Raw genomic sequence first — 14,026 nt, forward strand, 5'->3', positions numbered from 1 at the left:
TTCCTCGAGGAGGCTGGAGAAGGAAGATATTCGAAAAAGTTGAGATATTCGGTGAAAAGTACGGGGGGAAACTCGGTCGAGTTCGCATCGATCGAGGCTCTAACGAGCTGCTGCTAACTAGTTTCGAGGCGAGATCGTTCCCTTATTTGAATTTTCGCGTGGCAAAAAGGGGTGGCGGAGAAAAGGTGGATTTTCCCCCGCGGAAAGGGGGTGGAAAAACTTACCCGAGCCTTGGGCGTCTGCTTCAATCCGATGGCCGGCTGGCTTCTGTTGCTCTGCAACAGATAATTGTCAACGGTCAGTGCGAATGATTTATTATTAATTTTTTGCAGGGTTAATTGCGACGTGGAAGGGGAAGAGGAGAGTTCTATTAATATTCGACGCGACTTGTCTTCCCGCCTTAATTATTCCGCCCGCGTCACGTTGGCCGGGTAATTTTTTATTAACGAAACTACTTTGCGAAATTGCCCAAGATTAATGGAATTGGCCTTGAGTGTAATCGAGAATGGTAGTTGAGGGTATACAGAGGTTGACGAAAGAAAAAGATTGGAATAGGGATAATGTGTTTTTTCTTTTCTTCAATTTTAAAAAGTGTTCGAGAGATGTAATCGTGTGATATTGCGAGTGTATTGGCGACGATTCATCATTGTTCGTTAATCGTAATAAAAGTGTACGATAATTAACAAGATAAAATAAGGAGAAAATTTCTATGTCGAACGGTGGAGATTGAAATATTTGTAACTTTGTCGTAAGGACGATTGTTGTGGAAAGTTACGATATAAAGTAAATCCAATTATAAAGTAGGAATGGAAATCAAGGAATCGTTGTAATATCTTGCAGCAACGATTTTTGACAACTTGCTTTTATCATGTATTTTTCAATACGTTCGAATGAAAATTGTAAACGAAGCATTCATTTTATGAGCGACAGGAGTAGAAAACAAAGGAGTTCGAAACTTTTTTAGAGGGATGTGAAACGGAGGAACAAAAATATTTTTGGTTAAAACGGCTCGTGTTCTGCAAATATCGTATATAAATATTTTCAGTTTTCCTGAAAATGCTTTCCGGTGTCTACTATTATTCATAAAGTTTCCCCTTTTATGTCAAAACTCCAATATGCCATTCGTGTTTTTTTTTCAGGTTACAAGCAAATATTAAATATAATTCGAATCTAAATATAAATTGAAATGGGTGAAAGAAATAATTAATGGCGTTGCTTTTTAATATTATTGCACCATTATTATCGCGTAATTTAAAATTAAACACAGAATTGCCTCTTGAAGATTATTACCAAGGCTATTAGCAAACTTCCTTCTCGAATTTATAATTAATAATACGAATATATATTCCCTCTCTCTGGCGAGAGTTTAACAATAAAACGAATACACATATCTACAAACGTGAATTCTAAACGAAATTATAAACCAACTACTCGATGTTCTACTCGATGTAAAATTGAGAAAGCTGTTGACACCATATATAATTTCATAACTTAATCGATTTTGATTTTCAATCAAAAAAAAAAAAAAAATTGAAAAATTATTCCAACTTCGTTACTTTACACACATCTCCCAATTCATCCCTAAAAATCATGACACATCTCAAAAATCGTCTCCAAAAACCTAATAAAAAAATCACAATTGTACAAATTTCGCATCGCATTAAAAGAAAAAATAAAAAGAAAAAATATTGGGCATATGCCGATAGATGATCGCGTCGTTATCTCGTTCCTTTATGGCGTTCAGAATGTTGTTTTCCCGGGCAGCGAATAAATCGGATCGAGGAACGTGGCACGTCGTTCTGGCGCGGATATCTGGCTGGCATAGGAACAAACGATAAAACGATAAATTCAGGGGAGCTGTCGAACCGTGCACAGTATCGTGGTGTCGGGCCCGTGTCATTGCTGGGAACGCGTAAATCTTAATTGGCCAATCGAAAACGGAGCGGAAGCGTTAACCAACAACTACGGAAAACTCGTCGTGTGAACTTGTCTGATGACGAAGCAAACTAAGCGCGGCCGGAACTTACGATTTTAATTCGATTCGTCCTGTTCGTTCGACTCGGTGTGGTTGGACAATCATTTTTGCGGAATAATTTAACTAAACGGCGTTCGATGTTGCGTCGTGTAGATGTTAAATCGAAGAGAAAAAGGTATTGCAAGTTTATGATTGTAATCGATATCATTGCAGAAACGAGTGCGAATGAAGTGTTGTAGAAAATTTGATTTTATTGCAAGAATATATGAAATATTCAAAGAAAGAAATTCGAATACACGAAGCAATAAAATTGATTGTATCAAATTTCTGTAATAATATTCAGTTTATCTGTAACTTAGAGACCTTGTAAATTAGGATATTTCCTGAACGTATCTCGAGACGTGTTGCAGATGAAAATGTCTTTCCTATAGCGCGTTCATCGGTGAAAATTTATTTATGAAATAAAATTGATTTTCTGCCTTGATTTTGTGCGAATATTGTATCTAGAACCACCGTAATTAAGTTTTGTTAAAATAGTTTGAAACATTTTATTTTAATCTTACGAAATATCGATTCGAAGAACAGCATCAAGATGAAGATTCTCAAATAGTCTACAATATATTTCGAGGTAGTTCGAATCAACAACGAATACTGTATCAAGCAACAACGAACGTGGTGCTAATTAAGCAGTTTATCTCGATTAATTCCGGATAATTGCGTGGGGTAATTAGTCCAATTACTCCAATGGTTCGGCATAGCGCGAATAACACTAGTCCTTCTCGACACATCCCCATTGGCTGAAATGTCGCAAACTCGACCGCAGCAACTGTTATCTTCCGAGCATCGTCCCACATATTTCCGGTTATCCATTTACCGAATTGCTTTACATAGATTTCGCGATATCTCAAAACTATTATGAGTGCAACATGCATGCTTTCCGCTAGAACAGTTGATGCTGAACAATGATTCCAAATTAATTTCACTTAACTCGATCTTCGCAAAGATTGTTCCATTGTGTAGTGGTTAATTACAATTTCGTTCAATAGAAATTTTCAAGTTTCAAATTTCATTCGGCTTAAAAAATATCCTGAACGAATTATATTATTTGAATTTTGATGCAACGTGTCATAAAGATTTCCTATTTTATTTGAACCGTACGATCATGAACTTTTCTTAAATGTGAAAAAGAAATTTCTTTTGTATCCTCATTTAACACAAATGTTATCATCAGTGCGTATAATTTTTTCTTGAATTTCGTTGCATTTCTCTGCTCGCATTTGCGATCGTTCTTTGCATTAACCGAAAATCAATATCCACCATCTTGCTCGACTTTTGATATAGCGGTACATCGAATGTAATATAAAATTATATTTCTCGCTAAATACATTATTTTTTTAAAATAATCTTGTCCCGTTCAAATTGTATGGTAGATTATTCGACAAAATCATTTTACGAAATTTCCAAGAGAAACGTTTTATTGTTTTATTTGACGCAAACCCGTGACAATTTCGTATCGCTTTGTTAAAATTCCCTTCTCGTTCCATTTTTCATTTCCACATTATGCTTCATTCATGCATGTCGAACGTCCACGAATAAAATGCATTTTGTTTCGAAATTTCAGTTTCGATCATATTTTCAAATCCCTATAAAATAGATTAATCCCCGAGATTAATAATTGTGTTTCTCGTCACAATGCCACCTAAACAAGATTTTTCTTTCTTTTTTTTTTTTTTTTTTTTTTTTCACGTTATGCCACTCGCGAAACCAGTTCGTTAAGCCGCGATCGAAACAATGTTTCATGCTCGTTTCGAATGTTGAGCGTGATAAAATGAATTGGACTGTGTTTGCGGACGCGAATCGTGGTTATTGCGACACTCGAAAACCACGGGAAACACGGTCCAAGAGAAATTCTGCGTTTGTATTTGATCGAGATACCAATTATTTAGAGATCAAATAGTAATTTGCGATAATTGGGGTCATTTAATAGATTAAGACAATATTATCCTTAATTGATCACTCTAAAAATTTGAATTATTTCAAGATCAAATAATAATTTACGCACATCTTTGATCGAATTTTACTGAAATCGATTTTCTAAACTCCAAGCATATTTACATTGTCAGTGAACGATTAAAAAAATTGCTCGAGTAAATTTGAAAAAAATCCTGAAATAAATAACACCATTCGAAATTATTCATACTCTTGCACGTGTCTTAATCAACCAAACACGCACGAGTTTACCCCAATTCTTGGAAGAGAAGGGAGGCGCATTAAGTCAGAAAAGTTTGAGAAATCGAGCTAGCTTGTACCTTCCCCTCCTCTCGTATTAAAACGGCACACTCGAGGCATTAATATCTGTAAGGGATGGATCGCAATTTGTCCGCATTACCATCCTCGGTCGCGGCAACTTCATTTGTAAACGAAATCGAGGGCTTCGAAGGTGCCGTTAAATCATTCTCGTTAATCCGGACTCACGGATGTTTATCCCTATTGAAAATTGCGCCACGGAGCACCGAGAGAAATCGATTTCAATTTTCGCTCGATGCCATCCCTTCGACAACCAATCTGTCGAAAGTTCATCCGTTCGACTCGCCGTTAAATAACACGGCGGCCACGAGTAATCCCGCCGAAATTCCTGGAATTTCACCAAGCTTTAACCTTGACTACGAACTTTCCACGGAACGAAAACGCGTAATCTTTATTCCACGCCGTCGAGATATAAGGATCGGGTGAAATATCTCTAGGGACTCTATTTCCATGGCACGCTCTTATTTTCTCATTATTTTTCTCCTCGCACGAGGATTTTAGTTAATTTGGAATGTCACAGAAGACAATCATCGATGTAAAAATCTCTCTCAGATTGAGATACAAGATAGGGTAAATATAAAGAAGATTATTGTTTAAAATTCGCTCATCATTTCTCGATTCTTTAACGCGTACCGTGAAGATCGCAGAAAATACGTGGCAACGCGTGCATTCAATTTCACTTTTGAATTGTAACAAAGGGGGAAGGGTATAAAGAGGATCTAATCCGGATTTGATTCCAAAATTTCTGGCCAACGATGTCCACACATACACACACAATCAATTCGCTCTCTATATCGTTTACAGGACGGGGCAGAATTCCATTTCTTGTTGGAGGCGATCGCCAGAATTTGGCACCGGAGACCGGCTTCGTTGTCCGTATTCGTAATTGCTACGAGTTTTCCATCCAGTTGTAGCAACGTGCTCGGCCAACTCGATAATATTCCAGGCTCGACCCAGTTTCGATAATTGTTCGCCGGTCCAGTTCCTCCTAGTTGCCCGATTCTTAATCCCTTTTTGTCGCTCCTTCTCGCCCCGTTCTCTGCCCGTTGCCATTTTTCTTGTCGCGCCTCTTTCACACCGTTTTAATCGTCGAATCCGGGTCGCGTTCACGAATGTAGCCGCGCTAGAACAAATAATTAACCCGGGCGAAGGTAGAAATGGAAACTTTACTTGGAGAATTTAAAAAATATTTCGCTGGCAACAGTGGCTTGCAATTGTCGATTTTGTCGTTTATTTGACGATTTGTAGACTTGTCGAACAATATTTTTGCAATGGAAATACATTATGATCATGGAAAATTGTAACGTTTCTTTCAACGAAATCTCTTTTTTCCCTTTTTCTGAGATATTCTCAAGTGTATATAAAAATGAGAGTATACGCAATTTCTTCTTCAAACATTTTTCTTTATGCGGCATTAACGAATACGGTTTAACACATTTGTGATGTAGAATCACGCGTAACAGTTACCTTAAATAGATACTTATGCATAAGAATAAGCCTCGAGCAAATTTTAAAAAGACTCCATCTTTTCTTACACTTCCTAACGAACATATTGTATATAATGAAATATGAAATTACTTATTTTACAAAATCACTCGTCCAAATTCTACACTCTTCTATATCTATATTAAAATGAAGTAAATTAAACAATCATTCCTTAATCTCGATTAGAAATTAGAAAGAATATACATAGAAGGATCAGTTTCAAGCGTTTGCAAAAGTGTTTCGTTAAGAGGGATTAGCCATTACTCGTTGGCAACTCTAGACGGAGTTTCAGCTACCTCTGGGCTCAGCTAGAATTGAAAACAAATCAATTTATCGAAATGAAACGTGGCACGGGCGTGGATGGCGGCGAGAAAGTGAAAAATCCATCGGTGGATCCGCGTACAAAGGAAATGAGAATCCCACTTCGGGGTGGAAGCTCGCTCACCCACCTTCTGCGCGATGCTCCATTCGGATAATTATACAATCACCCTCCCAGACCGCTTTGTGCGATCGCGAGTCAAAGTGATATTCAATTTCTCAATGAAATAGATGAAAAACCATTCGATCTCGTTATTATTGCCGCTTGCTATTGACAGTGACGCGGAGAAAATTGCGGTCACGCGTTTTCAAGTTTTTTCTCTCTCTCTCTCTCTCCCCGCGCCTCATTAACGGTGCGAAAGTTTCCACTTTGTTCTGATACAGGATCTCGCGTTTGGTCGTTCAACTTTATCAAGATGTTATTAAGAAGATGAAAGAGAGGGGAAATAATTATGAAAAGATAATAAAAAGTTTTTCTCGCGAAAAAGAAAATTGCATGGTAGTTTTTGCATATGCAGTTTTTCTTAATTAATTGTGGATCTATTTCTTTAAATCTCTCCCTCTCTCTCTCTTTTTCTTTTTTTCCTCCAAGTAAAATATGCGATTATTTCTTTAACGTGCATTTGATCGACGTGAAAAACAAGGTAGGAAATATTTTTTAATTTGTACATCCTTATGGGAAAGGTATTTTAACGATTGTAGTAGTACAAAGTAATCGAATAATCACTGTAAAGAAGAAAACTTCGTTACAGTACATTACAGACTGTACATCTTCGCGAATGAATTTTTGTAACGTCAAGATATTTTGTACAAGACAAAGGGATCAAGAAATAATGTAAAATAATTTGAAACGAGCAAAGGAATCAGGAAATTAAATGATATATTCTCATTGTTCTTTTTCCTTATTATTCTATTTTGATTTCATTTCATTCCTCTTTATACTAAAAATCTTCACGAATTTTTATTCAATTTAAATCTCGCATCTAAAATGTAATGTTTAAATACGTTTTTTTCCTATTATTTATTAACATTAATTACACGATATACAAGTAAAATAATGGACGATCATTTATATTATTTATGTAAGTGAACATTTTTTTTTTTTTTTTTAGAAATGATTAATACATTTATCAACAGGAAAAGATGGTAGGCTTTATTCGCATCAACTGAATTCATTTCAACGAAATGGAACCATTTTATTTCCCTCTGTAATCGATACTATTGAAATTCAACGAATATTAATTACCCTGTCGAGGTGCTCTAATTGTGAATGGAGAATTACACGCGGATTCCCATTAAAATTTGAGTAAAAACTGACTGAGAAATATTGGTTAGAATATAGGTCGGGAAACAATTGTTATTTAATTAATTTCGTAATATATTGTTTTTCTTTTTTTTTGAAAATCAATAAACCTGATTTTTTTCTTATATTTCTCAATAAAAGTAACATTTGTCAAACTTAGGTGCAAATAATTTTTTCTTCTTCTTCTTTCTTCGTTTCAAATTCATTTATGTCAATTTTTATGTCACGTATCAATCTTATCCTGTTGTGATTTTGTTTTGAAACGATAATAAAACATTCTCTCGTTACGTTAATAATTATACAATTTGTTAAAAAAACTCGTTAATAATCCCATCCTTGTCCTATTGAAGATTCATTTCATATCACGAATGATAATTATAGAAATATGAAGGAGATGAGGTATAATGAGAAAATTACTAGCCCTGAGTCATTCAAGACGAGATTACTTAATACGATTCAACTTCGTTTCATCTAATAAACTTATATCATTCGTTAATGAGAGATGGAAATGTAATACCCATTTATTTTATATACTCATTATATATTAATAATGTTACAATTAACAAATATATCACGAATATTCTTTTTTACATTTATTATCTGCAATACTTCTATAATTTTTAATCGACATTATTTTGGATCATTATAATAACTTCTTTTGAAATATCAATTGTTGATAAGCAACATTTAATGCAGAAGTGATTGGAGAGTCGCGTATAATTTATTAGAAAATTACAAATTATATTATATTATATAGCAACACGGATTAACAGTTGCTTATTATTGTTGATTATTCATTTAAATTAATCTCGCTTAATAACTCGATGAAATTTTAATCTTCATTTCGTAGTCTTATTTCGTTTTAAGAGGATTACATTCCTACTTCTCGATCAATGTCTTTATTGACAGTTAATTTTATTTAATAAGAAACATTTAATAACGATTAAATTAATTTAATATTAAAACTAAATATTTGTTGGAGATATTATAAGTTTCTAGAAACTTACGTTAGCGAAAATAAATTTTATTATTAAATTTATTTAATAAAAAATATTTTAATATAGCCAAAATATTTTTTATTAACTATCACTCATAACATAATATCTCCAACAAATTCGAACTTTACATTTTTTTTTTTTATACAATTCAAAAAAGTAATATCGATTTACTGCCAGCGGCATACTCTTTTTTACATATTTCACCGTATGCAAAAATGGAAAATAGAAAAGGATAAGAGACGGTACAGTGCGTTTTTCTTTTCTATTTCCTTTTTTTCTATTTCATATTGCACGCATGAAAAAATCATTCACGTTTCACGAATCGATATTTAATACACACACGGCCGAAGTAAATCTGCACCTTTTTCATCTTTAAAAACACGAAACGATGAAAATAAATCTGACTAAACAGAAAATATAATTCAATTTCATCAATTCTCTCATAACAAGTAATAAACGCGTGATAAATAAAAATAAGAAACAAATTTCACATTTCAAATTATAGAAGAAAACGGGTTACGATCACGAAGCAAAAGCCTTCTACAACTTCAGAATCACTCTCTGTCGAGAACATTTCAAATTCCTCTGGAATCCCCGTAAAAAAAATCTGGGCAAGCCGGAGTTAACACCGGATCAAACAAGGGATCGCGGGCCGATAAAATCATATCAATGTTTCGCAAGAATGGGAAAACCAACATGCGCATTCGTTTGTTGGCATTCGATAGAACGTGGCGAACAGGAAAAACAGGGAACCGCGGCCCGTAATGCATTGTATCGCTGCGTTTAGCGGGCGTTTGTGTCACTTTTATGCGACTTGGATGGAACGGCACACGAGATTTTCGAAAATAAACAACGAGCGTGCACAACAACTGGAAGCGGAATGGAACAGGGAGGGCGAAACGTGCCGTTTCAAAAACGGTGACCGCGGTCGGTCGATAATCGGAAAAGCGGAAAGAGCTGCGGCCAGGCATCGATATTTCGGATATTTCGCGCACTGGCAGGACGAGAATGAAAACCCAATTAATATATTGCTACCGATCAGAACGGTGCTCGAAAGTCGATCACGGTGAATTAATGGTAACGAGACCGGCGGTGTAATGTTTTTTCCGTGTCGTTTCGTTCATCCATTTGAATCGGAGCCGAGTCTCCCGTGTCAAAATGGCGGCTCACCCGAAGAAGAACATGGTGATCGCTCGAGAAAACTTTTCTATAAACGCTCCATGTTGATCTGATGTCGCGTGTTAATAATTTTCTTTTCAATTAGTATATTTATCATCGATAAATGAAACTACAACATATCACAGAAGTGATTTTTCAAAATTTCTGACAATGAAGATTCGATATGGCTCTATTTCTATTATTTCACATAATAATATGCCATAGGTCTAAATAAGTTTTACGATCGTTTTATGTATTTTCACTCATCATCCTCCAAAGGGTATCTATTTCTAATACATCTGCTTTCTTGTAGTGTATTTTCTAATATTCCTGTGATGCGATCAAATCGATACGATAACTTAGATATCTTATTAATCGTGTTCACAATTAGAGGGGAAAAAAATAAATCAAGGGAAGCAATTATGGTCAGAAATGAGAACGATATTAGTTATCGATCGGATGTGTTTAAGCGAAACTGTCTAACCGATTGGATAAATTTTCAGCAAATATATTGCACAGAAACTAAAGCAATTAAACTGCGAATAATTTAACGTTCAAAGTATTCCTCCTATCAGATTCCAACTAAGAAATTGTATCTTAGAGGCGAATTGAATCATGCAGTTTATCGATTATTCGTTCATCGTGTACGTGCTCGGATTTTTATTAAAGATATCTAGGGTGGAATTTCTTACCGTGAATCTGCCTTCGAGCATTTTTCGTCTGCTCGAAGAAATACGAAAATATAACAGGCATCGGTATGATTTCGTTCGATTCATTGCATTCTTTAATATTCTTTCGTGTCTTTTGTTCTATTTATTCTATATATAGGAAGATAATTCTACTTTCTTCGCTTCTCGTATCTAATATTATTCAATTTCTTCCATCGATGAGGTTATTACATTTTCGTGAATAATAAAATTCTCTCGTTATTATAATATCATAAACAATAATTTTATCTGTTGCAATTTCTATAAGATTAATCGAAAGATTGTAAAATCTTAAAAAAAAGAAAAAAAAGAAATATCGAAATTAATTTCACTTTCGATCGGAATTGTTAAAGTGTTAAAGCTCCTTAAAAAAAGACGAAACTTTAAAATTATTTCACGACTGACCGTTTTTATTTCGTTATCGATCTTCTTAAGAGAAAGACGATGTCTCTCGTGATAATGGAAGTTTTATCGAGTTATTGTATATAATATCTTAAAACGCTCGATATCTCGTAAGATTAAGAGAATTTCTTCATCTTACGTAATCACATAGTCACAAATTTCCACGGATCGAACAATAATAATAACAAAGAGTTAATAACAAAATTTCAATTTTGAAATATACACAAATATAATTCTTCTGAACAATTAGAAATAAAGCAATCGTTATTTAATCTCACGTAATTTCACCGACGATAAAAATTTTTTTACTATTTTAATTAATACCTCCGCTGAAAAACGAATTAAGTAAAACAGAATGGACGTATGCTTAACCGCGTAATTGTTAATATTAGTTCAACGAGACACGGAGGAAGATTTTCCACAGCACGATGTCGTTTCACGTGATTGCAATACGGTGGTTTCGCGTTTTAAACTCGTGTACCACATTTCTCGTTTTCACGATTATTCTCGGTTTTTTCCTCTCTCTCCCTCCCTCCCTCCCCCCCCTCTCTCTCTCCCTCTGCTTCGGCGTGGATCAGCCGCAAATTCTGGCCGCTGTTTTATCCGCCAGTTATAGAAACCGGCGACAGTACGGCAAATCTGATTAACCGGTGGCTTGGTCGTTTCGCGTGGCACGATTTTTTAGTGGGACATGCAAACATACGGCCCCTGCCAAGCTCAAAGACGTCCAACCCTGGCTAGAGGGTTCTCCTCTCTCGCCTCCATTGTTATCTCGGACTTTTGTGGACCGTAGAACGGATTGTTTTCGGCCTCTCTGGCGACAGTTTTCATTTTGCCATTCAGAAAACTGCTGGAAAGTTTTTGTTACGCCTTCACTGTTGCCCCGAAGTGTTTGTCCACGAATCGTTCCCAACTTACAAGAACGGAAAGCACTTTCTGGAAAATCCTTTGAAACCATGGACACGATGAACTTTCCTCGTAATATGTTTTTCAAAATTCTTCCTTTTTTTTTTTTATATATATATATATGAAATATTAACTTTCTCTAAACTTTTTTTAAGGATTGTATCGATAGATGAAACTTTTCTTTCTCTCTGTACATTTATACTGTAATTATACTGTACAAAAATTGATTGTAAGTTGCACGCGAACGTTCTCTCTCGCGTATATTTCTTTATTTTTCTCATTAAATAAGAGACACATTTCGTGTCGTAAAAACTTTTTGTGGTCGCATCATTAATATAATTTTTAATATTCCCAAACGCTTTCCTTTCACGCCTCTAAAATTTTAAATTAAATATTTAATAATCTCGTGCATCTATCTAAACTTTTCGTTTTCGTTCTCATAAAGTTTTCATAAACTTTCCGTACTCTCGTATTATATTTAGAGATAGTGGCTGCTGATTTATAGAAGGTACACGTTATATTACGTTTTCTTATTGTTCTTATTTTTTTTTTTTTGTGAAATTTTTTTTAGATAGAACAAAGGAATCGAGGTATTTTATAAACTGACTCGACATCGAATTACTCCATTCCACGATATGTTTAGAAATAAAGGGATGAAACGAGATAAATTTACTGGGCGCTAGTTTCCTTCTCACGAACTATCATTATCCCCTTAAACAATTGATGTACACTGTCCAGAATTTAGAAGGATAGCGAAAACGTGAAGAGGTCATTAATTTCAATTTGAAAGGATAATCGTGAAAAATGAGAACAAGTCGTGTTCTCGTTTCTCGATAACAACACAAGGTTAAGATAGAACTTAATTTATGTTTTATCTCAATGTTGATCGTAATAAAAACAAAAATTATAATTAATCAAGAAGATTTTTAAACTTCATCATCGAATCGAAAATATTTCACGACATATATAACCACTCTCTAAAAAAAAAAAAAAGAAAAAACAAACAAAATCCCCTTTTTTCTTTTTACTGTAACATCACACAAAAATAAAAGGACAAATTTAAATAACGCCCGATCATTTCCATTCAATCATAGCTAAACCAATTACCTTCTATTGATATTAATCCAATCAATCCATCAAATATTGGAATACAAAATTCCTGTATACAGAATGAAAAATACTAAAATCAAATTTGTACAATCTTCTCGCATCTAGAAACGCATTTAAAAAAAAAAATTTTTTTTTAGAGATCGCGCATCAGTGATTTCCAATTAATTAAAAAAAACTACGAATTCCAATGAAAAAAAAGAGAGCAAGCTCGAGCATCGAACCAATTTTAATTCGGTTTCTGTTTCGAATTTTTCGTCATTTCTCGCTATATTTCGAATTTCGCAAATATCTCGCATCTCTCTCTTTTGTTTCACATTTTATCCGCGCGCGACTCGAATCCGTCCAGATCTCCCCTTACGAATTTTCTACCGATGCTCGACCGTGCTCTGTGTGCGGGGGCGGGAGAGAGAAGCATGGCGGAAATTCTGGTCGGTCGAGTTACGCGCTCCTTTCTGAATTTACGTTACTCGAACTGGCGTGTCTCGGATGGCTTGGAGCGTTGCGGAGCCGGGTAGCTTTTGAAACCGCAACGTTGCGAACTTTCCCCCAAACTTGCCGTTGTGATCTTCGGCGACACACAACGTTTACGCGATTTAATGCAGCCAGTGTGACCGACTTGAGAGAACAAACCACTTTATCCAAGGTTGCAGACAAGGTTGGGCGAGATCATTCAGAGAATTAAAGCTTGGTGGAATGTTCTCAAAGGGGTTGGTTTCTCAACCCTTTCAGTGTTGCAGCAGTTTGATTAATTGTTCGATGATTAAATATAATAATAAGTGCGTGGAAAGTGGTCGTGTAAATGCGAGGTTGCAGAAGAGAAATTAGAATTAAATAAATTAATGAGTTAAAGAATTTTTGAAGGTTCAATTTGTTCGACTTTAAAATTTGTTTTTTCTATCTTTATTTCTCGAATTTTTCTTCGAATCGCGTTTTATCTTCGATTTTTTTTTTTTTTTTAACGTTAAAGAGTAGTAGGATAATATCGAAACAGTAAGTAATAATCGTTCTTTTCAACGGTAATATATTTCAATGGAATAATTAAAGCAATCGTTATTGGAAATCGTTCAATTTTTTTCAGAATATAATAATTACGAATAATATTATCTTCTTTGAATCTGATTAAAACATCGATGAATGCGAAAGATATTGATTCAAATAACAATATTTTAATAGCATGTAAAAATTCTCTTTTAAAGTATCTCGGTACGATTTCAAAAGATTTCTCTCTCCATTAAACAATATTAATAAAGATAAAAATATTCGATCTCTAAAAACTTTGATATACTATCGAGAATTATTTCTACAATTTTTTTGTTTTTATAAAATAATCACGAATAAAAATCGTTTCCAAATGAAA

At 34.6% G+C, this 14,026-nt stretch overlaps 1 protein-coding gene and 1 long non-coding RNA gene across 5 annotated transcripts in view; one reads left to right on the plus strand and one right to left on the minus strand.

Annotated features, from left to right (window-relative positions):
* The window catches only part of LOC100867094 (uncharacterized), a 405,878-nt gene that overhangs the window by 385,805 nt on the left and 6,047 nt on the right, over positions 1-14,026 (minus strand). For both annotated transcript variants that reach the window (XM_012487799.3, XM_086903945.1), the window contains exon 2: positions 225-275. In XM_012487799.3, coding sequence (XP_012343253.2) covers positions 225-275 — 51 coding nt within the window. The remainder of the gene's footprint in view (positions 1-224; positions 276-14,026) is intronic.
* LOC100864671 (uncharacterized) overlaps positions 1-14,026 on the plus strand; it is a 339,885-nt gene that overhangs the window by 105,553 nt on the left and 220,306 nt on the right. The gene's annotated exons all lie outside the window — the stretch shown is intronic.

This window comes from Apis florea, unplaced genomic scaffold (genome assembly GCF_048593485.1).
Source record: "Apis florea isolate Af1SG1 unplaced genomic scaffold, ASM4859348v1 contig_2293_pilon, whole genome shotgun sequence".
In the NCBI taxonomy this organism is placed as follows: domain Eukaryota; kingdom Metazoa; phylum Arthropoda; class Insecta; order Hymenoptera; family Apidae; genus Apis; species Apis florea.